This window comes from Brachycentrus maculatus, unplaced genomic scaffold, assembly GCF_059751285.1.
Source record: "Brachycentrus maculatus isolate JH-2025_06_01 unplaced genomic scaffold, ASM5975128v1 h1tg000124l, whole genome shotgun sequence".
Lineage (NCBI taxonomy): Eukaryota > Metazoa > Arthropoda > Insecta > Trichoptera > Brachycentridae > Brachycentrus > Brachycentrus maculatus.
This window is the reverse complement of record NW_028280877.1, coordinates 493,835-519,790: the sequence shown is the minus strand read 5'-3', so window position 1 is coordinate 519,790 and position 25,956 is coordinate 493,835. Positions and strand designations below refer to the sequence as shown.

General features: G+C 38.5%; 1 protein-coding gene across 1 annotated transcript in view; it reads left to right on the top strand.

Annotated features, from left to right (window-relative positions):
- The first annotated feature begins 554 nt into the window (after positions 1-554).
- The window catches only part of defl (Integrator complex subunit 7), a 28,931-nt gene continuing 3,529 nt past the window's right edge, over positions 555-25,956 (top strand). The window contains exons 1-17 of the mRNA XM_088260106.1: positions 555-735; positions 815-1,229; positions 5,848-6,094; positions 6,594-6,791; positions 7,834-7,979; positions 9,524-9,662; positions 10,877-11,076; positions 13,525-13,692; positions 14,436-14,637; positions 15,833-15,982; positions 16,754-16,902; positions 17,637-17,734; positions 19,034-19,149; positions 19,766-19,939; positions 20,634-20,738; positions 21,516-21,734; positions 23,364-23,420. Of these exons, the coding sequence (XP_088116232.1) occupies positions 645-735; positions 815-1,229; positions 5,848-6,094; positions 6,594-6,791; positions 7,834-7,979; positions 9,524-9,662; positions 10,877-11,076; positions 13,525-13,692; positions 14,436-14,637; positions 15,833-15,982; positions 16,754-16,902; positions 17,637-17,734; positions 19,034-19,149; positions 19,766-19,939; positions 20,634-20,738; positions 21,516-21,734; positions 23,364-23,420 (2,874 nt within the window). The 5' untranslated portion in view covers positions 555-644. The remainder of the gene's footprint in view (positions 736-814; positions 1,230-5,847; positions 6,095-6,593; positions 6,792-7,833; positions 7,980-9,523; positions 9,663-10,876; positions 11,077-13,524; positions 13,693-14,435; positions 14,638-15,832; positions 15,983-16,753; positions 16,903-17,636; positions 17,735-19,033; positions 19,150-19,765; positions 19,940-20,633; positions 20,739-21,515; positions 21,735-23,363; positions 23,421-25,956) is intronic.

The following is a 25,956-nucleotide window of genomic DNA, read 5'->3' as shown; positions in this document are numbered from 1 at the left end:
AAAAAATCATATCGTAACTTTGTGGTCAGTCATTAAAAAATAGGTTAGTTTCATAAGTAAACAAGTATAACCATCCACTAGTGCATGTCCTGAAACTGACTTAAAACGCATGGGATATTTTATGTGGGTTTAAGTATGTGAATAATGCTATCGCAGTGGAGTATAGTGCTGTTTATTTGCAGGTGTAGTGATTGTCCTGACGAAGAGACGGGTAATAAAATCCCGACTTGTATATCAACACAATTATGAATTTGTGACCCGCTTCTTAAAATGTAATTTTATTATCATATTTTCAATCAATTAATCTATTTTTGTAGCAAATGAGGTTATAAACATTAGCGTTTTGGCCTTTGTTTTTTTTTTTAATTTAGAATTCCTTATATTTGAAACTTGCTGAAAATTTTGTGTCACACATACTTTCGTTGTTTTCCGAATGGATAATATTTCAAATTCGCAGTTTTTGCACATTTCATACGGGAAAACATTCAAAATTAGCAAGCTAGGTACTAATCTGCCTTCTATGGTCTATGGTAACAATATTCTTTTTTCTGCTTGTCTATTATTATCTGTCAAATTTGAAGCGACGCAGTGTCAGTGTAGCGGTGTTTTGATATTAACTTTACTGTTCATGAACAAAATACACAATGTTTGGTGTCCGTTTAAATTCTTTCAATGACTCGGGAATAAGCGAACCCGAACAGGATGCTAATTCAGCCTTAACGGAACTAGATAAAGGTGAAATTCGTGATCTAACCTCACTTAACTTTTTTCTTCTGATTCATAAATAAACTTATAATTGTGATGATTATTTCAGGATTAAGGTCTGCGAAAGTTGGGGAGCAATGCGAAGCCATCGTGCGCTTTCCCCGGTTGTTCGAGAAGTATCCGTTTCCAATTTTGATCAATTCTTCGTTTTTAAAATTGGCCGATGTTTTTCGTATGGGTAATAATTTTCTGAGGCTTTGGGTGCTTAGAGTGTGCCAGCAAAGTGAGAAGCACTTGGATAAGATATTGAATGTGGATGAATTTGTGAGGAGAGTATTCAGTGTGACCCATTCTAACGACCCGGTCGCGAGAGCTCTTACTTTGAAGACTCTGGGAGCGGTGGCCGCCATCATACCGGAAAAACAACATGTCCACCATGCCATCAGGAGAGGCTTGGATAGCCACGACAGCGTGGAAGTCGAGGCTGCCATTTATTCTGCATCGCAGTTTGCTGCACAATCTAAGTAAGTACTTTTACAGTTTATTTATTTATTTCAAAACATATTACATACATAAATCATATCATCATCATCATCTTCTAAAGGCAGCGCCTTGTTGTGTCAGCCACTTGTCTCTGTCAGTCGCCATCCTCTTGAGCTGTGAATAGGAGGAGACGTCCATGAGCCGCTTCAAATCCTGGAAGTATGAAGTTCTTGGGCGGCCTCTTGTTCGTTTTCCCAAGATTCTTCCTTCGAAGATGTTGCTAAGAAAGGTGCTATGTCTAATTGAGTGCCCTATTAGCTTGGCCTTCCTCTTCAAAATATGATTTATAAGCTCTCTTCTTTCTTTTACGTCCTGCAACACCTTTTCGTTGGATTTCCTTACGACCCATGATGTTTTGGTCATCTTCCTCCAAACCCACATCTCAAATGCTTCAAGCCGGTCTTTTTCGTACTTTTGGATGGTCCAGGTTTCACACCCATACAACAAAACACTCCAAACAAAAACCTTTATGAATCCTTTTCTTACATCAATTTTTAAATGTTTGTTTGATAGGAGGCTGTACTTTTTCATAAAAGTTTGCTTGGCTAGCGTTATCCTCTTTTTTATGTCTAGGTAAATTTATAATGTGTACTTTACTTTTTTATTTACTTTGTTTATTTATAATGTTATTTATTTACTTTGTTTATTTTTATAGTTAATTATTTACTTTGTTTATTTTTATAGTTAATTATTTACTTTGTTTATTTATAATGTGTAATTTACAAAAGTGTATAATGTGTGCAAGGAAAGTGACTTATTGATGAATGTTAGCAAATCTAAGATTATGGTTTTTGAAAGAGAAGAATGCAGATCTGAATGTGAAATATTGGTAAACGGAGAGATTCTGGAACAGGTAGATGATTTCGTGTATTTGGGTAGTATGTTTTCTAGGGATGGAAAGATTGATAAAGATATAGAAAGGAGAGTGAATGCTGGGAACAAAGTGAACGGTGCACTGAAATCAGTTATAGCAAATAAAAACCTATCAGCGGAAGCTAAACTGGCAGTGCACAACGGAGTCCTGGTTCCAACTCTAATGTATGGAAGTGAAACATGGAGTTGGCAAAAGAAGGATGAAAGTAGACTGAATGCAGTCGAAATGCGATCTCTCAGAAGAATGTGTAACAAAACGATGTATGATAGATGTGCGAATAGTGAAATAAGGAAAGAATGCAAAGCTGAGATAAGCATTATCGATAAAATTAAGAAAGGTGTGTTGAGATGGTTTGGACATGTAGAACGAATGAGTGAGGAAAGAACGGTAAAACAAATTTATGAGGCGAATGTTAGCGGGAAAAGAAGCAGAGGAAGACCGAGAAAAACATGGCACGATCAGGTATGCCAAATACTTGAAAGTGGTCAGGTTAGGAGTCGTAACAATCGGCGGGTATGTATGAGGAGATGCATGAACGTGGAAGAGGCGAAGAATGTTTGCAAGGACAGAGTGGTGTGGCGCTCTATTCTCTCTGCCTACCCCTGCGGGGAAGCGGCGTGATGGTTAGTTAGTTAGTTAGGTAAATTTATGTGAATCATATATACATATAATATTCCCGATGAGTAATTTCCATTTCTCAGTTTTTATCAGTTTTGTCCGCCTCCATGGTGTAATGGTCAGCGTGTTTAGCTACCGTGCTGGAGGTTCGGGGTTCGATTCCCAGGCGGGGTGAAAATAAATATTAGTGATTTTACACTGTAATATTTGTTTAATATAACCCTGGATTGGTTCCTGAAGCGCAAGAGTGATCACCTTGCCTTCATGTTAGTAATGATCAAGATAACACTGCGTCAATTCGATGCAGTGCCCTATGCACCATTGGGTGCGGATAAGGGTTATAAGTAAGTAAGTTTTTTTTGTATTTGCTCAATTTACTCACCATTTCCTGCTTGTGAATTTTTCACAAAAATGTAACTGTTGTCGGGAATAGGGAAGGATGCAAGAGAACAAAGATTAACTATTCAATTGAGTTTATTTAATAACAAAATACACATGTTTTTCTAATTGACCGCCCACTGTCGTAGATCACCTTATTCGCTCTGCGCCGCTCTGCTGCTTACCTCTGCTTGCTTACATCCGACGCCCGCAGATGGCGCAATACAATATTTTCATTGCTTAAATCTAACAGTACCTACTACTACTACTACTACTACCATCACGCCGTTTCCCCGCAGGGGTAGGCAGAGAGGATGGAACGCCACACTCTTCTGTCCTGACATACACTCCTAGCCTCCTTCACATCCATACATCTAGTCATACATGCCCTCCGATTACGCAGACTTTTGACACCGCCAGATTTTAGGTTCTGATTGATCTGATCGTGCCAAGTCTTTTTCGGTCGTCCACGTTCTGTTTTCCCTCTCACATTCGCCACATATATTTTCTTTGTCATTCTCTCGCTATCCATTCGCTCCACATGTCCATACCACCGCAAAGAGCTCTTTCTAATCTTTTCAATTATTCCTCGTTCAGCCTTACATTCCTTTCTTATATCATCGTTTTTAATTCTGTCATACAATGATTTTCCACACATTCGTCTGAGGGAGCGCATTTCAACAGCATTCACTCTGCTTTCATCCTTCCTTTGCCAGTTCCATGTTTCGCTTCCATACATTAGTGTCGGTACTAGTACGCCGTTGTGAACCGCTAGCTTGGCTTCCATGGACATATTCTTATTCCCAATCACTCTGTTAAAAGCACCATTTATTCTATTCCCTGCATTCACTCTTCTCTCAATATCCTTATCCACTTTTCCATCCCTTGTGAACATGCTTCCTAGATATAAAAATTCTTGCACCTGTTCTAGGGATTCATTGTGCACGATAATCTTGCATTCTGTCAAATCTTTCTCTCTTTCAAACACCATGACCTTTGACTTACCTTCATTCATTGCCAGATCATTTTCCATACATACATCGTACATTCTTGACACTATTAGTTGCAAGTCCTCCGCGCTGCTCGCTAGCAGTACGGCGTCATCCGCATACAGCAAGCAACTAACAGTTATATTCATCATTTTCGCTCCAACTCCCATACTTTCAATCTCTTTCATACAATGGTCCATATAGAGATTAAACAACCATGGTGACATTACACATCCCTGCTTTACGCCTTTGGATATTGCAAACCATGATGTAATGTCCCCATTCACTCTTATACTAGCTGTGCTGCCCTCGTAGAGGGAAGCAACTGCTGCAAGTACTGCAAGCAACAGTACCTAACTTTAAATATAATAAAACAACAACTATATAGTTTTTTCCGACAAAAATAAATAAATAAATGTGCAGCAAATCGTATGATAGATGTGCAAATGATGATATCAGGAAAGAATGCAAGGCTGAAATAAGCCTTGCATTCTTATAAAATAATAGTAAATAATTATCGATAAAATTAAGAAAGATGTGTTGGGATGGTTTGGGCATGTGAATGGAATGAGTGAAGAAAGGATATATAATAAAAATAAAAACCCTTATCCGCACCCGAATGGTGCATAGGGCACTGTGTCATATAAACGCAGTGTTATCTTGATCGTTTTTACACATCGAAGAAAGGATAGTTTAACAAATTCACGAGGCGAATGTGGTTGGTAATCGAAGCAGAGGAAGACGGAGCAAAACACGGCATGAACAAGTATTTCAAATACTTGAAAACAATCAAGTCATGAGTCGGAATAATCAGCGTGTATATATGACAAGATGGACCCCAAGAATTCTACGATAGAGATCTTAGGAGAACAAAAGAGGTGTCGGAAGACCCCAAAAGAGATGGTCTGACGATATTGTCGCTGTGGGGGTAGAAACTGGCTGCAAGCAGCAACCGACCGAAGGAAATGGAAAGAAGGGGAAGAGGATATAGATCCAGCAGTGGAGGTCAGAAGGTTCATAAAGAAGATGTATAATAAGATGTATGAATGTGGAAGAGGCGAAGATTGATTGCAAAGACAGATTAGTGTCATGTTATTTATTAATGTTTGTCTCCAGAGCTTTGCGATCAAAGCAGAGGAAGACCGAGGAAAACTTGTCACGATTCAAGTATTTCAAATACTTGAAAGTGGCAGGTCAGGAGTCGGTATAATCGGTGTACTTGTATGACTTGTACTTGTACTTGTATGTCTGCCTCCGTGGTGTAATGGTCAGCGTGTTTAGCTACCGTGCTGGAGGTCCCGGGTTCCATTCCCAGGGGGGGAAGTGAAAATAAATATTTGTGATTTAACGCAAATATTTATTTAACATTACCCTGGACTGGTTCCTGACGCGCAAGAGTGATCACCTTGCCTTCATGTAAGTAATGATCGAGATAACACTGCGTCAATTTGATGCAGTGCCCTATGCACCATTAGGTGCGGATAAGGGTTATAACTTGTATGACAAGATGCATGAATGTGGAAGAGGCGAAGATTATGTGCAAAGGCAGATAGGTTACTTTATTAACCACTTCATACTTTTGAATGAGTCACGCTCGCGCGCTAAATGCATTTCAATTTTGAATTTGTTAATTTGTTTTTCGACGATGAATTAGTACAAAATATTGTAGAATAAAACATTTTTTTATAACCTGATTTTTTTAAAAAACCCTAGCATTAAGTGGTTAATGTCTGTCTGCAGGGCGTTCGCGATCTCGATGTGCAACAAGATCTCGGAGATGATCCGCGGGCAGGCGACGCCGGCCGGCATGAAGCTGCGGCTGCTGCCGGCGCTGCGCCACATGCACCACTCGGTGGAGGCCGCGGGGCCCGTGCGCGCGCTGCTCACCGACCTGCTGCCGCGCCTGCCCGCCGCGCCCTTCGTGCGCCTCATGCTGCACACGCTCACGCACCTCGCCGCCTCCACGCTCATACACATCCCCGACCAGGTCATAATCAAATTGGATGATTTATATAGTGCCATTTTCCTAAAATACTCATACATACTCGACGATTATTACGACTCCTGACCCGTCCGCTTTCAAGTATTTGACATACCTGATTGTGCCAAGTTTTCCTCGGTCTTCCTCTGCTTCTTTTTCCAACTACATTCGCTTCATAAATTTGTTTAACCGTCCTTTCCTCACTCATACGTTCCACATGTCAAAACCATCTCAACACACCTTTCTTAATTTTATCGATAATGCTTATTCAAATAATTATACTACGGATGATTACAAAAATTCAAATTCTGGGCCCCGTATCTATTATATTTTATAATGATATTCTCATTTTTATGGGATGGAAAGTTTAAGGGCGCGCTTCACTGTGATTGAATTGGGGAAAAGGAGATTGTGGAAATGATATAGCAAACAAATGCGTTTTTAGTTTATTAACTGTTGTTGTATTGTCATGTCATGACACTGACTATTGTGACCCGTCTCGCAGGTGACGCTGCTGCTGGAGCAGCTGGGCGCGCCGCGGGCGTCGGTGCGGGCCGCGGCCGTGAGCGGGCTGCGGCGCCTGGCGGGCGAGGGGCGCGCCAATCTGTGGCCGCCCGGCGCGCCCGCCACCCTGGCTGGCCGCGCCCTGACGCTCGTGCACTCGGACCCGCACACCCTGGCGCACTGCCTGGGAGTCACGCAGGTAAACTACTGTTGGCGCGACCCTGTTCTAGCTGACTGACTACTGGAACTAACTACCTAACACCCGTCCAACCCTAGTGTATGGAAGTAAAGCGTGGAATCGGCAATAATCTGTATTCTAACTAACTAACTAACCATAACGCCGCTTCTCCGCAGGGGTAGGTTTTACATTGTACATTTTTTTCATCATTAGTATTATTAATTTAAATTCCAAGCTTACATTTTTGTCACTCGTATCTATTACAACAGTATGTGGAGCAGAGGACAAAATATTTTTTTCCAATTAGATTGAAACTGTCTACCTAGATATTTTTTTTTAATTTTGGGGTACCGCGAAAAGTGTTAAACAAGTGTTTTCATTTACAATTTCATCATCTCTTACCACAAAGTGAATGCCGAAACAATAAATAAAATGGTTTGTATTTATATTATTTTTTGACATCTCATCAAAAAAGAAGAAGAATATGGAAGATTGGGCATTTACGGGGCTGACGACCATCATAGGCTGGTTTAAGTAATCACTTAACACACGTGTAACATTTACCAATTCTACCCATTATTGACAACCACACTACTCAAATTCTTGGAAGTTCCATATATATATGAACCAATTTAGAAACCTTGTTCTTGAATCACTAGAACTTCACTAGAGACATCTATTGGTGAGATGTAAAGAAGCTTTTTATTAAGCAGAAACTCTTATATTAGTATGTGAGGTCCGAATCCTGGATTATAATCACACACATGAGAAACGCCAGAAAATACCATTTTCATTTTTATTATTTAAGCTTATAATTTGACCAGATAATTTATTTACATATTCTTCTTCATCTTTGATGAGATGTCAAAAAATAATGTGAAAATAACTCCTGTAATTGGAGATAATCCAGATTTTGTGAACAAGTATTTGGACACACTCAACATGTTGTTGGTTTGTATTTATTTAGATTATCAGTGACAGGGACATCAAAAGCTATTAATTTAAATTCACAGTAAAATCGGGATACGATTTTTCCTACTTCATTCCCATTCTTGTGTTACAGACATTGATGAAGGAGCCACTTGTGGTGCAAGGAAACATGCATCCAGATTCTGCAGTCAGGGAACTGTGCCGCCAGAGCTTGTACAGCAGAAACCTAGAGGTGGCTTCCAAAGCAGCACATATCTTGACTATCATAGCTATTCATTGGTGAGTTCAAAGCACTCGCTACCATTGTTTTCCTCCAGAAAATTCACATCATTTCAAAAATTTACTATCATAGCACTGTTTCCCTGATATGTTTGTTGGACCGATATGGTCAGATGAATGTGCTCCAAAAAAGCAAGAGTAGGAAGACAGTTGCTGACTGATATCAAAGTCCGGATGGTGTCCTATCTGAGGCGTGTGGTTAGAGGAGAGAATTATGAGCTATTCCACCTAATCATAAAAGGCAAAATAGAAAGTTGACGAGGTGTGGGCTGAAGGCAGATCTCCTGGCTCCGGAATATACGAGATTGGACAGGGATCAGGACCGTCTAGGCGCTGTTTAGAACTCCTTCAATCCACAGTGTTTTAACCGGTTCGCTGCCACGGGCGCGTTAACTCGCTCTCCAATTCCGTGCTTGCCAGGCCGGCCATGCAAAATGAGCGCGTAAACGCGGCCTCCTTTGAGCTTGTCGCAAGCCAATATTAAATCCGATTATAATATTTTTTCAAGTAGGATATATAGAGACATCTATTAGAAATATCAAGAAACACTATAATATTTTAATTTACCGATATTACCAAAGTTACAGTAAACTTTCTAAAAGCTTTCACTGATAGTCTCCAATAAAAGGTTACCGACAATTTTTTTTAAATGACCATATTTTTGTGGAATTTTTACATTTATTTTAATAATTTTGTAATCAAAGTTAACATAAATTAATAAATGAATAAACATATTTTATACACAAAGTTACATTCTTATTATACATAAGTAAATGTGTTTTCTGTATCAAGTTAAAAAGTTAACCCTGAATATTAAAAATGTGTTTTTCTGAGTAAACGGCAGCTCAAATGCCACGCGGTATATATATTTGGTAAGTTTTCATAATATCGTTTATAACTATTTATATTATTTTTGACATCTCATCAAAGATGAAGAAGAATATGGAAGTCTGGGCATTTACGGGGCTTACGACCGTCATAGGCTGGTTTAAGTGATCACTTTACACACGTGTAACATTCACATTCACATTCATGAAAATAACTCCTGTAATTGGAGATAATCCAGATTTTGTGAACAAGTATTTGGACACACTCAAAATGTTGTATATAACTATTTACATTTTTTTTAGGTTTTATTTTTTGAAAAAATCACGGCCTGCTAGGCACGGCCATATTAATACCTTCCGGTGTTGAAAGGGTTAAGGATTCTTCTATGGCAGTACCATACACAATACAATCAACCTACATACCGTAGAATGGGGCTACTTGAACTCTGATGTGTTACTTGAGCCCAGTACAAAAAAAACATTTAGATCGTGGTATCGATCGAAGTATGGTGACAATAAGTGTCACCTGTCAGGGAAACAATGAATCATGTCGATACATTCATTATTGTAGACCAAATACAGATTTAATTTTTTCGTTGTACTGGGCTCAAGTAACACATCAAAGATCAAGTACCCCCTTATACGGTACTTTAAAATATTTCTATGATTGACTGCTTATTTTGCTTGGATATTATCAAATTTAGTGTTGTTTTACAGTTACCAAGAATCTCTACCGGTCCATGATATAGAGGAACTGATAGGAAGCCTGGAATCTCTCATCATTCTTCTCGGGCAAGGATCCGACCAGTCAACGGATGACCATTTTCCCCAACTCAAGTTGACTCTTAAATGTGTGGTAAGTACCGTCTATCCAATTATTATTAAATATCACAAAAATCATGATTTAACTTCTTCTCTCCTTCTGTGTTTTTCATCTCAGGTCCTCTTGATGTCAACTATCATCATATCAGCCCGTTGAGGTCCACTGCTGGACATAGGCCTCCCCCTTCCGCCTCCACTCCTTCCGATCCTGCGCCGTCCCCATCCACTGTCTTCCAGCAAACTTCCTGATGTCGTCCACCCATCTCATCGGTGGACGTCCTTGAGGCCTCTGGTTCCTCGGTCTCCACACCAGAACGCGTTTCCTCCATCTGTCGTCGGTCATTCTGGCTATGTGACCGGTCCATTTCCACTTCAGCCAAGCAATTCGCTCTACCACGTCACAGACCTGTGTCTGGCGTCGGATCCGATGTCAACTATCACTTGAGAGTAATTGTCCTAGTTTTTGGCAGCTCTAAAAAGCGCCCCGACTGTTCTGATCCCTGTCCAATCTCATATGTTGGAGCCAGGAGATCTGCCTTCTGCCCACACCTCATGAACCCTCTACATATTAGGTGCAATAGCTCTTACTTCTCTTCTCTAAGCACATACCTTCAGACAGGATACGTTCCGGATTTTGATATTGATGATTTAACTGCTTGTAGTTATTTTTTAGCTCTAATGAATTGTCCGCCTCCATTGTGTAGTAGTTAGCAGGCTAGGGTTCCATGCTGGTGGTCCCAGGTTTGATGCCCATGAGGGTCAAAATAAATATTAGTGATTTTTCAGTCTAATGTTTGTTTAATGTGACCTGGTACCTGAAGCGAAAGGCTGATCACCTTTCCTTTGTGTATTTAACAATCGAGATAACACTACTTCTATATGATGCAGTGCCCTATGCACCATTGGGTGCGGACAAGGGTTAGGAAGAAGAAGCATGAATTGACAAAAATTAAGAAACTTCATTATCTTATTCTTCTGCTTGGTGTAGACCTTGTGGCCTGTTTTTAAGAGGGATTAGGCTCCTGCGATGTCAATTCCCAGGTCTCAATCCATCTCTTTGGTGGTCTGCTTGGGAGTTATCTACCTTAGGTTTGGTTGTGCAGTGCAATGTGGGGGAGTCTGGATGGTTCCATTCTCCTCACATGCGTATACCATTATCTCCTTTATTGCCTTCCCCACCCAACAACATCTTCGATCTAGCATATTTCACTTTTTATTAAACTTCACATTGTTTTTATTTTGTTTCAGGTGCAGATTTGCGAGTGCAGCTCGGAGCAGTGCGCCCGCCTGGTGCACCTCCTCGGCACGGAGCTGGAGTCCAGCACTGGGAAGCGAGGGTCTGCTCTGGCCACCGCACTCGGGGCCATAGGATCTCGCAGGCCACAGCACGTCCGGGCGGTGCTCACCAACGTCATGAGGACCCTCAAGATGCGCTCCAAACTTATGCGGTAAGCTTGAATCAATTTCTCAATAAATTCAAATTATCATATTATTTTATACATCTCAACGCAAATGAAGAAGAATATGGAAGTTTGGGCATTTATAGGGCTTACGACCGTCATAGGCTGGTGTGGTAAAAGTTATCAAACACCCCCCTGCAACAATGATATGGTCATGTATTATTAACAATTTACCTGGGCCGTTGTTTTTCGTGGAAGGAACAATGAACCGAAATTCCTATAAGCAGGTCCTCGAACGAATTTTATTGCCCTTCTACCATACACTCGACCCGACAGAAGGTCCATACACCTTCATGCAGGATGGGGCACCTTGCCACCGGGCTAAATCAATAATAAAAATTTTGTCTAACAAAAATCTGCCTTTGCTCCCCTGGCCTGGAAATTCTCCGGACCTTAATCCTATAGAAAACGTATGGAGCATGTTAAAAAATAAGGTATACTCATTTCCAAATCCGAAGTAGACTGTCTAAAAAAAATATTCAAAAAATTTGGTCAGAAGACGAAGAAATAAAAAACATGATAAAACAGTGCATTTTAAGTATGCCAAAAAGAATTGAGGCAGTTATTTCTGCCAAAGGTGGAAATACTAAATACTAACTATATTTATATGAAAATATATGCATAATTTAAGCGTAATAAAGTGTTCATGTGTAAATAAAATTCAATGTTGTTTTATTCAAGGTTTTCTCCGAGTTATTCCTGTTTGAATTGAGAAATTGCGCGAAATTCTGCGTGGCCCTAATTCATTGAGTAGATACTGTATATATATATGTGATCCAATTTCGAAACATTGTACAAGAATCACTAAAATTTTCACTAGTGACATCTATTGGTGAGACGAAGATAATATGATAAAAACTCCCTATAATTGGAGATAATCCAGATTTGTGAACAAGTATTTGGACAAACTTAAAATGTTGAAAATTCAATTTCATATAAATTTGTGATTTCCTACTCTTGGTTGAATCTTCGCACTTATTTTAAAAAAATATATGTTTTCTTAAATATAGTTTTTTCAAACTTTTTATCCTTCCAATTATTTTTTTGGTTTTCAATTATTGCAATTAACTTCATACCATCATAAAAGATAAAATAGAGGGTCGGAAAGGTGTGGGCAGAAGGCAGATCTCCTGGCTCCGGAATATACGAGATTGGACGAGGATCAGAACCGTTGAGATACTGGTTAGAGCTGACCAAGACAAGAACAATTACCCTCATGTGATAGTCGACACACAAGTTATAGTGACACGCGCAGAAGAATGATTTCATACCTTATATATTGTATACTCACATGCCTCTATGCCTATGTGAGATTCTTTATGTTTAAATATATCGTAGTCGTACAGGAGAAAGTGACCAACTAACAAAACGTAAAATGTTCAGGAGGGCCATTTAAGTAACTTTTGCTTGGCATGAAAATAAACATCACTGCAGTTTGTCATTTTTAACAAGTCAATATATTATACTTCCAAGTTTAAAATCCTTTGGGATTTTTTTCAGGGCAATATTAAGCTAGTAAGATATCAAATAGTCGATGATCACGTTTTTGTAAAAAAAAGCACTTGGTCACTTTCTCCTGTATGACTACGATATATAAGGGATGCAAAGATGAGATGAGCGCTATCAAACACTACAAAAAAGTGTTTTGTGATGGTTTGGACACGTGGAACGAATGAGCAAGGAAATAACAATAAAATAAATATTTAAGGCAAATATAGTTTAAAATAAAAGCAGTGAGGTCTGTAAAATTTCGGCCTGATCGAGTACTTCAAATACTCAAAAATGGGCAGGTCAAGAGGTAGCTTGATATATTGTAGTCGTACAGGAGAAAGTGACCAACTAACAAAACGTAAAATGTTCTGGAAGGCCAATTAAGTCACTTTTGCTTGCCAAGAAAATAAACATCAATGCAGTTAGTCATTTTTACCAAGTCAATATATTATACTTTCAAGTTTAAAATCCTTTAGAATTTTTTCAGGGCAATATTAAGCTAGTAAGATATCAAATAGTCGATGATCACGTTTTTGTAAAAAATGCACTTGGTCACTTTCTCCTGTATGACTACAATATACATGTGTAGATAATTTAAACTTTACTCTAAGGCTTTGGCGTTTTTAAAGAGTTTGTCAATAAGTAAATTTAGGAAGTTATGTAGCATGTTCGTTACTGTAAGCTCTGTCACTTATATTACCTGTACAACAAATATATCCCATTTATGTACGAGAATCTGGAGGGCAAAACTAATCACCTCGCCGGAATAATCGGCAGGTATGTATGAAGAACAAACAATGAATTTTTGCAAAGACAGAGTGGTGTGGTGTTCTATTCTCTCTGCCTACCTCTGCGGTAAGCGGTGTGATGACTACTCAGTTAGTTAAAGTGGAGTAGTTTTACTATTTTATGATAAAAACTTTGTTTTTTATGGTTCCATTTCAGAACTGATGAATCCAACGTTGATGTGGACATAATAGTGTTCTTGTGCACCGTTGTGTTCCAATCTGTGGCCGGATACAGTGTTCCAGAAGAGGTGCTGAATACGGTCAACTCCGCCATCGCTGACACCAACCTCTGGGTGCAGTTCAGGGTCGCCAGGGCTGCTATGAGGTGACTTTGCACATTCAATATTTTAGTTCCAAATTTTTTGTTTGCAAATTAACATAAAAACGGACTCATTCTTAGCTCTTAAAGAGATTGTGACCTGTGTTTCGATGCATTCCGCATCATTTTCAAACACCGTATACGGTGCGAAAACATTGAAAAGCCAAGAAATTTAAAAACAAAAAGAATTTTTGCCAGGATAAATTATTTTATTATAATTTTGTCCGCCTCCGTAGTGTAATGGTCAGCACGCTCGGCTACCGTTCTGGAGGTCCCGGGTTCGATTCCCAAGGGGGGTAAAATAAATATAAGTGATTTTTTCACTGTCATATTTATTCAATATTACCCTGGACTGGTACCTGAAGCGGAGGGCTGATCACCTTTCCTTCATGTGGAAACGATCAAGATAACACTGCGTTTATATTACGCAGTGCCCTATGCACCATTGGGGTGCGGATAAGGGTTTTATTATTTTATTATTATAATTCTTCACACAAGAAAATACCTCTCCAAATAAACGAAATACTAATCACCAAAAACACACTACATAAAACATTCATAGAATCATATGATCAAAAATACGAAAACACATCAAACAAATACCAAGTTTGTCAAAGAAACTTTTAGTGTTTCGCAATAAAGCGCTATAACCGGCTGCCACTATCCTTAAAATCTTCAAATATCAGAAATATATATAAATCTGCTATTCATATGGTATATATGGTACATTGTACTCATCCCCATGGCAGGTACGGGCAGCACGCCGTGGCGGCGGATATCCTGTCGCAGGTGAGCGGGCGCGCGGGCAGCGAGCTGGCGCACCACTGGCTGGGGGCCCTGCAGCTGGTGGCGCGCGCGGAGGCCAGCACGCGGGACTCCTCGCCGCGCCTGCTGCAGCGGGACGTGCGCCACGCCGGCACGCTCTACCACCAGGCCATGGCCGCCCTCAAGGTGACCTGCTACCACTCTTCATACCTTTCATAGTATTTATGGTTTGCGAATCACATACAATTCATTTGTCAATTTATGGGTTATTGCTAACGAAACTTTATTTTGACAAACAACATTTTGAGTGCGTCCAAATACTTGTAATAGTATTTGGACACACTTAAAATGTTGTGAATAAATTAACTGGTCGAATTATAAGCTTAAATAATAAAAATGAAAATGATATTTTCTGGCGTTTCTCATGTGTGTGATTATAATCCAGGATTCGGACCTCACATGCTTATAAAAGAGTTTCTGCTCAATAAAAAAAGCTTCTTTTCATCTCACCAATAGATGTCTCTAATGAAGTTCTAGTGATTCAAGAACAATGTTTCTAAATTGGTTCATATACATGTATAGAACTTCCAAGAGTTTTTAGTAGTGTGGTTGTCAATAATGGGTAGAATTGGTGAATGTTACACGTGTGTAAAGTGATCACTTAAACCAGCCTATGACGGTCTTCAGCCCCGTAAATGCCCAGACTTCCATATCCTTCTTCATCTTTGATGAGATATCAAAAAATAAACTTTATTTTCTCTAAATCCAGGTAACATTTTACGTAAATGATTTTTTTCATAAAACATTGTTTTTGCATTGAAAAAAATAAGTTTTTCTTCGAAATAATTATATGGTTTTGAAAAGAAAAGAGTTATTAAAAAGTAAATAATTAAAAACAATTTATTAAAATATATTTCCCATATATATTCTAAAAAACAAAAAAGTGTCTAATATAAATTCTTTAAAAACATCAAGCTTAAGGTCAAGCCCTGAGTGCGGATCTGCGCATTCTGATTTGAACACTTGAGATCTGGGCCTTATGAATCATGTATTACATACATGCCTCCGTAGTGTAATGGTCAGCACGCTCGGCTACCGTTCTGGAGGTCCCGGGTTCGATTCCCAGGGGGGTCAAATAAATATAAGTGAATTTTTCACTGTAATATTTATTCAATATTACCCTGGACTGGTGGTACCTGAAGCGGAGGGCTGATCACCTTTCCTTCATGTGTAAATGATCAAGATAACACTGCGTTTATATAAAGCAGTACCCTATGCATGGGTGCGGATGAGGGTGTTATTATATTATTTTATTATTATTACATACTATGAACATATAACAATGATACATTTGACATTGATTATTTCTCTGTACTTCCAGGCGGGCTGGTCCGGCGGGCAGTGCTCCCCCTTCCAGTGGGAGTACGTGCGTCTGCGCGGGGAGCTGCTCGGCGCGCTGGGCAGGGTCCTGGCCGTGTGCCGCGCGTACTGCGCGCAACCCCCACCCGCCATCGCCCTGTCTCAAGCCCAAGTAATGCCACATTCCCTATTCAAGATTATTTTCTTTTTTTTTAGGAACAACCCGCAAAGCCTCTACTTTTAGAGGCTTGTCTGAAGGTAGGATAGTAAGGATAGGGAAGGTAAATGTGAAAAACACATAACAAACACTCAGACCAATTGAAAATAAATGTTTCTTGAATTAGCTGTAATTGAAGCTGCGACGCTAGTTTGGCAGTCGAGCGTCTACCCAACTACGCCACGGGGTAAACAGATTGATGTGGCATTCTATTCTCTTTTCCTACCTCTGCAGAGAAGCAGTATGATGATCCCGGCAACTTACACATGAAACAATGTGTGAATTATATGATAAATATGTATATATATATGTATATATATATATGTATATATATATATATATATATATATATATATATATATATATATATATATATATATATATATATATATATATATATATATATATAACATATATATATTAATATATATGAGTTCTGAATGTATGATGAGCTGAAGAGGGTTTCTTATAATAGACCGGATTGGCGAAGGAGGTGTCATTTGGTACTGCAGACCAATCCACAGGATTAAGACCACAGAAGATGAGTTAAAAATAATTGAGTGGTGCGGTTGTCCATCATGGGTAGAATGGTGAATGTTACATATGTGTAAAATGTTCACTCAAACCAGCCTATCATGGGTCGTAAGACCTGTAAATACTCAGGATTCCATATTCTTCTTCGCCTATGTTGATATGTCAAAATAGAACTTTGTCTGTTTTACTTAGACAAGTCGTGATGAGTTCCTCCGCTGTGGCCACATCACCCAGCAGCTTCGCAGAGCAGGAGCTGAACTCCGTACCCTGGCGGAAGGATATTGCAAGCTCTACCAACAGAGCTTCGACGCTGACCCCAATTCTCTGGAGCATCTACAGATGTGAGTGCCTGCTTTTTCTTGCTGTGAAATGCCCATCATGTAACAATTTTTTAATGTTACTGTGAAATACCCATCATGTAACAATATTTTAATGAGAGTGAATGCTGGGAACAAAGTGAATGGTGCACTGAAATCAGTAATAGCAAATAAAAACCTATCAGCGGAAGCTAAACTGGCAGTGCACAACGGAGTCCTGGTTCCAACTCTAATGTATGGAAGTGAAACATGGAGTTGGCAAAAGAAGGATGAAAGTAGACTGAATGCAGTCGAAATGCGATCTCTCAGAAGAATGTGCGACAAAACGATGTATGATAGATGTTCGAATAGTGAAATAAGGAAGGAATGCAAGATAAGCATAATCGATAAAATTAAGAAAGGTGTGTTGAGATGGTTTGGACATTTAGAACAAATGAGTGAAGAAAGAATGGTAAAACAAATTTATGAGGCGAATGTAATTGGAAAAAGGAGCAGAGGAAGACCGAGAAAAACATGGCACGATCAGGTATGCCAAATACTTGAAAGTGGTCAGGTTAGGAGTCATAACAATCGGCGGGTATGTATGAGGAAATGCATGAACGTGGAAGAGGCGAAGAATGTTTGCAAATACAGAATGGTGTGGCGTTCTATTTTCTCTGCCTACCCTTGCGGCGAAGCGCCGTGATGGTTAGTTCGTAATTTTTTTTTACTGTGAAATACCCATCATGTAACTATATTTTGATGTTTTGTGTTGCCAGCTTGCAGCAGATGTGCTCCCTGATGGCACAATCCCTGGAAAGGGTCTCCACTACCAGCCTACAGGATCTGGCTGTTCCGGACTTTATCTACTCTCAAGGTAATATTTATCCATTTTATTTATTTGTTTTACACATTTTTTTACCATACATATTATTACTTGGTCTTGCTGCAACATTTAACGCGATTGCAGTAGTCATTTTATTGTTTGGTAGACCCGTGTATTTACCGTTACAATAATCGAATCTGGATACTACAAACGCATTTATCAATTGACAGGCAGCTTGTTGATGCCAATTGTGATTCTTGTGCATGCTTTTAGGTATCACGTACGCTAACCAAACATTCTAACCCACATGCTCTATAATTGTGACGCATTCGCTCGCAAACAAAGCACATCCTTGGAGGACCTCTACTGGACTCCGAGAAGGTGAAGCTCCTACTACCAAGACAGGTCGTGAGTTACATGACTCACATATGTCTTGGGAGTGAGCTGTAATATAGAGGGAGGTCACAATAGACCTAATATGGTCACAGTGACAAGGGATGGAAGATCCCTTGACCTCAAAAAAGCAACAAAAGAAACATTGTTATCACTACACTGGAGGCCTTGCATAAAAGAATGTGTGTGTTTTAATGAATTTTATTAGAAAATTGCCCGTCATCAGGGCAACTGCATCATTTTAACTGCAAAATATTTCAAAAATTTTTGGATACAATACAGTTTTTCAAATAAAAACAAATGCTTTTGAGTTAATTCATTTAATTTTAATCTAACAGTACAATAAAGTACATTATTAGATTAAAACCAATATTTTTAGCTTTTCCACTTTTTTTATTTGACCAGCGACCGGGTTTCGTCGTTACCGACATCATCAGACTGTCGGTAACGACGAAACCCGGTCGCTGGTCAAATAAAAAAAGTGGAAAAGCTAAAAATATTGGTTTTAATCTAATAATATATTAAAAATGCAATTCCGTCACGAAGTGTCAGTGGATAATATAAATCTATTAAAAAGTACAATATAGTATAAAAGCACTTATTTTCTTTTTATGTTCAAATACTAGACAATGCTTTTTTGATATGACAAATATTTTTGTTATCATTACTAAACGAGTAAAGAAAATAGTACATATTCAGCAAATATTTTAGTTTTAGACTATGTTCGTAGGTCTGAGTGACCTATCATTAATACTATGAAACAATTTCTGGTAGGATGGCCTTGAGTCTAGAATAATATATCTTATTTTCTCTTAAACAAGCAAATTTTAAAACAGAGACATTTAAAAATGTCTAGGGAGAGTATGTCCCATCGGTCCACGTGTTCTTGACAAACAAATCCATTAAAAGATAAATACGTATTTATCTTGACAAAGAATTATCTCAATTGTGTTTTAGATCTGTCCAATTGCTGCCTGGAGTCTCAGCTCTTGATCTCAACCTGCCAAAAGATCAATGAGATATCTGCCAAGATGGTGGAAACCCAGGATATCAAGCCCATTATCACACACAAGGTAAAGGAACCAATAAAAATATGTACAGTGAAACCTCTATCTATCGTTCCTCGAATAATCGTTTTCCCGGATGTGTCGTTTATTTCTTCTACTACTAAAACCCTTATCCGCACACCAATGGTGCATAGGGCACTGTGTCTTATAAACGCAGTGTTATCATGATGGTTGTACACATGAAGGAAAGGTGATCAGCCCTCCGCTTCAGGTACCAGTCCATGGTAATATTATAATATTATAAATATTACAGTGAAAAAATCACATATATTTTATTTTTACCCCCCTTGGGAATCGAACCCGGGACCTCCAGAACGGTAGCCGAGCGTGCTGACCATTACACTACGGAGGCGGACTATTTCTTCCACCCTGAATTTATTTCATACAAAAATAGATCGCATTGATCGTTTCTATCCACCATTTTACCGCATTCATCGTTTGAATTTGATGATTTCATATTGGTTTAACACAGGATTGGTCACGTTTTGTCGCAACTTTGATTAAGATTTCGATAGAATGCAGTAAACAGAACAGATTTGCATTCAAAGGACTTTTTGTGCAATATTGGAAATGTAATATTATGGTGAGGACCTCCACATATGTACATGTGTATGTGTTACAGCAAGTGGAGGGGATATGGCGGCAGTCGGGGCTGATATGCCGCTCGCCGCTGCCGCTGCCGCGCTTCCTGTTCCAGGCGCTGCAGTCCACGAGCGTGCGGCTGGCCGTCAGCCCGCAGCCGCGCGCGCCCCAGGACCACCACTCCGTGCCGCACGGCCATCACCTCACCGTCAAGGTGAGACACTCTCCGTCAATCCTGCACTCCAATACTGATGAGCAACCCTTCCCGTACTGATCATTCAAAAATTACGCGTGATCCGGAGCGGGGTACCATAAGACCCCAGTATGGAAATTGTAGTACGCAGCTCGTAACTCGCCGCCAGCTGGGTTACAGATTCCACGTCCTTTCCAGAGCGCCGCCAAGAGATAAGAGAGAGGCTAGAAATTGGATCAAATGAAAGCGGATTAATCTAATTCTCCCGCTCTCTCTTTGTGGTACTACCACATTTATTAGAGTGAAATAGACAAGATGTCGCTAGCAGACAAAGAAATCCCTCTCTTACCCTTATCCGCACCCCAATAGTGCATAGGGCACTGCATCATAAAAACCCAGTGTTATCTTGATCGTAAACACATGAATGAAAGAGCGATCAGCCCTCCACTTCAGTCCAAGGTAATATTGAATAAATATTATAGTGAAAAAATCACTTATATTTATTTGACCCTTCCTGGTAATCGAACTCGGGACCTCCAGAACGGTAGCCGAGCGTACTGACCATTACACTACAGAGGTGGACAAAAAGAAATATTAAAAAATAAGTATGTAGATCTCACGGTAATACTGACTTATGCTTTTTATCAAAATTAATATTTTGAAACTTTTCACGATTTGAGATTATAAAAATAAGAAAGGTTATATTTTCTGTTAGGTTGAAGGAGTTATCCAAAGCGGACCCAAGGCGGGTCTTTTCAGAACAGCTTCAGCGGTGCAACTGACACTAACAGCTCACTTGCAACGTACCTCGGACGCCAAGGTAACCTACTCTCTTCATAGTTAAACAATATACATACGTCTTTTTTTGCATTTTCGATATCTCAACTTGTATGAAGAAGAATATGGAAATCTGAGTGTTTACAGGGCTTATGACCTGTCATAGGCTGGTTAAATGATCACTTTACACACATGCAACATTCACCAATGTACCCATAGTTGACAACCACACTATGTACTCAAATTTTAAGGTGTTTTCCAGTATTTAAAATAATCCGGTTAGTATCTTGCATACATCCAAATAAAAGCGTCTGCTAAATATTATCTTTTTCAATCCCACCATAAATGGTTCTTGTGAACTCACGCATACATTGTCATAAGAATTATGTTATATGTAGGAGTCCAAAAATAGGAGCAGTGTGGTTGTCAATCATGAGTAGAATGGTGAATGTTGCACGTGTGTAAAGTGACCCCTTAACCACTTAATGGTAGAGTTTTTTTATAAAAAGTTTATCCACTTTTTAAATAAAAAATAACAATTTAAACACATTTAATTTATAATTACGTCTACAATATTTTGTACTAATTTATCGTCAAAAAAGTAATTGTAAAATTCAAAATTGGAATGCATTTTGTGCGTAAGCAAAAAAAAAGTATGAAGCGGTTAACCAGCCTATGATAGATCATAAGCCCTGTAAATACCCAGATTTCCATATTCTTCTTCATCTATCTCAAAATTCTCAGCATTTTGGTGGTGGCTTCTAACAATTTTTAAGCATTACTCAGATTTTAAAATTCATTATGTTAATAATTTGGCCAGGGCGAGCCGGTGGCCCCGTTCCTGACCATCACGGAGCGCGTGAAGCCGGCGCACGACTTCTTCTCGTGCAAGCTGCTGGTGGGGCTGGCGGGGGCCTCCGCTAGCAGCCCCGCGGGCGCAGGCGGGCCGTGCCTCGTGCTGCTGGCCATCGAGGCCGCGCTGCTGGACCAGGCAGGGGCGCTCTGGAGGACCGGCCCCCGACACACGCTCAACATCAAGGTGAGACCAGTCTGATCCGATCAATTATTAAAGTGGAACACCCTAAGGGGAAACTAAGGCGTAACATCCAATCACTTCTCTTAGCGATCTCAACTTGAGATCTTATGAAGCAAGTGTGGGATTTTCCATGGCTGCTGGCTGAACTGAACTCACGTCTTGTGCTTGTTTCTTTCCGTTAAAGGAATTGGTGAAGGTATTTAACCTTACTAACTTGTAGAGCTGGATCCGGCACCGCTCCGCGTCTGGCGGCGCGTCGTTCCTCGACTCTCGGCGGTGGAATTGATAGAGCGGACGTTGTATTTGTCACTTCTAAATGATGATGTTTGATCTAAAGTGCTGCATCGTAAGGGTGTTATCTTTGTGTAAAGTACTGCGTTGTGTTATTGTTGTCTTTCAGTGTCGTGGTTAGGACTTTGTGCCAGCTTGTGAGATAGGGTTGTTCTTTATTATTATTATTTTTTTATGTCCATCGTTTGTTAGGATTGTGATAGGCGTGTATCAAGAAAAAATGTATGTGTATGTGTGTATATATGTATATATATCCGAAATAGTATATGTATATAGATCCGAAATAGTGTCGATGAATAATGGTTGAGTGGAAATACGATGACTGACCATTCTCTGTAAATTTCTTTGCACTGTTCCGTGTCTGTCTGCTGTGCTGGTCGGGGTTGTGGGCGTCTGTGTACCGGCCAACGTCGAGTCGGAATCGGATCTAGCTGACTAATTTAACTAAACACCAATTGCTTTCACTGCCTACACTGGGGTACTTCTAGAAAATTTGGTGATGGACTTACAATCTTGTATTTATTTAGATTGGCAGTGACAGGTATATTGAAAGCTTTTAAATGCAAATTCACAGTAAAATTGGGATACAATTTAAATTGTGTCACATTTTCAATGAATTTCGCAACTTAGTTAAAAAAAAATTGCTTAGCAAGAGCAGATCTGTCAGGAAGCCTAGATGCTTCTGTATCAGATCTGGGCATGCGGTGGGACAGCCAATGATCCAACCAATCACCCGCCGGGAGTACAGTAAGTTCTATATCGACCTCTTCTGCTGTCTCCGTCAACCTTGCATCTCACAAGCTATCGATAGTTTCTATCCCACACGTTGGAATATTGTCATTGAATGTAACAAAATTGAAAATAATGTAAAAAGCACAGACAAAATATATCAAATATGCAGCGTAATTCAAACAACGAATGCGGTAAAATCGTGATAGAGAAACGCTCGATGCGATATATTTTGTTAAAATGGTTAAAAACAAATAAAAATGTATGTAAAAAGAACTCCACCGACAAGACACACAAGGTGGCTTGGTGGGTCTCTGCAAAAAAAATTATATGTTTAAAATTGTTCTTGAAATAAATGTTTACAATTTATGTCCATATAAATTTAAAAAAAAAAAACAAAAATCCAACACAATGAATGCCGTATGCAATATCTAGTGTGGATTCTTATTATTCTTCTTCTTCTTCATACCCTCATCCGCATCCGATGGTGCATAGGGATAACTGGAGAATAGTCATTGCTTTGACCAGGGTCATAAACCTTCAGCAATGAGGAGTAAGACAGAGAAGAATCAAAAACACAAAATCGATACTTCTTTTTTAACATTTTTTCAGGTGTTAGAGGATCCCAGTGCGAAGAATGCGCAGTCACAGGCAGCAAGAAGATTTTAGGTATTATTTTATAACTAACTACATACCTAAATACCTGTATTTACAGGCCTTATGCCCTGTAAATACTTAGACTTCAAAATGTCCTAAGGGGAGAAACTCGAATTTGTGAACAAGGATTTAGACGCACCCAAAAGGTTGTGAATAATTTATTAATTAAATTATTTGTAACTTACTGTTAATATATCTGTTAATGCATCTTTTAAATAATGGTTTTTAACCTCTAAGCTGCTCGATTTCGAGTTTCAAACTTTCCGTCCCGTGCTGGATTATTTTACATTACAATATTTTTGACAAAAAAAAGCATATTTTTGCCTATTTTTTGTAGTGAAACTTTCGGATATCCATCATAGATGTTCACAGTACACAATGCACTTTACTTATTATGTTTTTATGGTGTATTTACACAAAAATATTAACATTTACGGACTCGCGGCCTAAAGTATGGCGGCTGTCGTATCTGCGGAGCACGAGCCGACCGGAAGTATTCACGATAAACTTGATACTAAATTAAAATAATTTTGATATTTTATGACAATCAATCAAAGAGAACTGATTCATCCATGCCTCGAACCAAATTTAAGTGCAAAAAATTATCCATAGGTGTTGATATAAGTACGTAAAGAAAAACGACTATGCATGCGATCCGCAGTCAACGGTACTTCTATAAAAAACGACAATAGATGCGATCCGCAGCTTACGGGTTAAGAAAAAAATATTAACATAATGGATGAAAGAATGTCACGACTGACAAAACAATTCAAAGTACCTACCTTCACAAATATTCTATAAATTGTTTATGGTTTATATCGTAGTCGTACAGGAGAAAGTGACCAACTAACGAAATATAAATAGTTCAGAAGGGCCATTTAAGTCACTTTTGTTTGGCAAGAAAATAAACATCAATGCAGTTTGTCATTTTTAACAAGTCAATATACTATACTTCCAAGTTTAAAATCGCTTTGGGATTTTTTCAGGGCAATATTAAGCTAGTAAGATATCAAATAGTCAATGATCACATTTTGTTAACAAATGCACTTGGTCACTTTCTCCTGTATGACTACGATATACAATAAAAAAATATGTTTAAACACGATTTATTGTTTAGATAATATCATAATAATTTATTAAATACCATGATTTATATTTGAGGCACTTTGTGATTTTCCATTTTATAATTAAAATGTAATTTTGTTTTAAAATCACCTTCTCCTTTTTAAAACAAAGTTACATTTTAATTATATTATTAAATACTATTTATCTACCTTTTTTCCATTATTAACTACATAATATAAATATGAAAAAATACAAAGAGTTATATTTGGGGGGTTTTTGCTACATTCAAATTTGAGAATTTCACTATGTAACCATTTAACAGTTCATCAGCTTCACAGTTTGATTAGCTAGGAAATAATTTGTCATTTTGATGAAATAGTACCCACAATCCACTTCACCTTATCAGCAGTTAGCTCAGGACAGGGGTATCTAACAATTTCTACATTTGGCAAAATCATTTTTATTTATTGCATATTGAATTGCTGATATCGCTCACTCCTTCCAACAACGTCATAAATCAAAAAACTTGATTTTTCAAGAGATTGTTTTTAAAGTTCAAAAATATAATACAATGTATTAAAAATAAATATCAAGCCACTAATTGAACTTTTTACTGTGCAACAGATCTTTTTATGTAAAACCTGAATGTTTTTTCTCCATTTGAAAAATATTATGTATATTTAAAAAAAATAATTAAACAAAACCTTTTCTTCAAAATGCAAAAACAACACTTTCTGCCCTGTAGCGGGTAAATATTAAGTTAAAAATATGCCGCTTTTGCTGGGATATAGTACATTTTCTGCGCATTCCGAAAACATGCACAACTGAAAATCGCCGATATTTGAACAGAATTATCTTCAACTGATCCCTGTTTGCATCCCAATGGTGCATAGGGCACGGCATCAAATTTGGCGTAGTATTAATCTCTTGAAGGCAATATGGTCGATCCTGTGCTTCGGGTATCAGTCCAATTTTATTTTAAATACATTTTTTGTATGTTTACCTCTATGACGAAGTTATTGATACGAGAATATGTATATAAGTCATTGTATTACAGGTCATTGACTGGTTTATGTGATCACTTGACTCGCATTTTCAATATTTTATACATTTCAATTGACAGAAACACTTCAACAAACTTCAGGGTGCCATCTATAGTTGTAAATTGTAAGTTAAGTAATTATAGCAGAGACATTTAAATTATGTATGTGAGATTTTCTTTCTGCATTATTTCATGTATTAGGAAAAAAATTATTAAATTTTCTACTATACCTATGTTTAGACCTGTTATTTCACTAATAATGTTTTCGGTATCTGATTATTTGGTTTACATTTGCCGGATTTTGCCAGATATTTATTTATTGTGATTCCAACATTCCAACCAAAACAGTGAAACAAAAAATAGAAGGAAGTTGATTGTAATTTTATTTTTTTAAAGTAATTTGATTAAATATTTGATCTGTTTTCATGAAGCAGTAGTTAG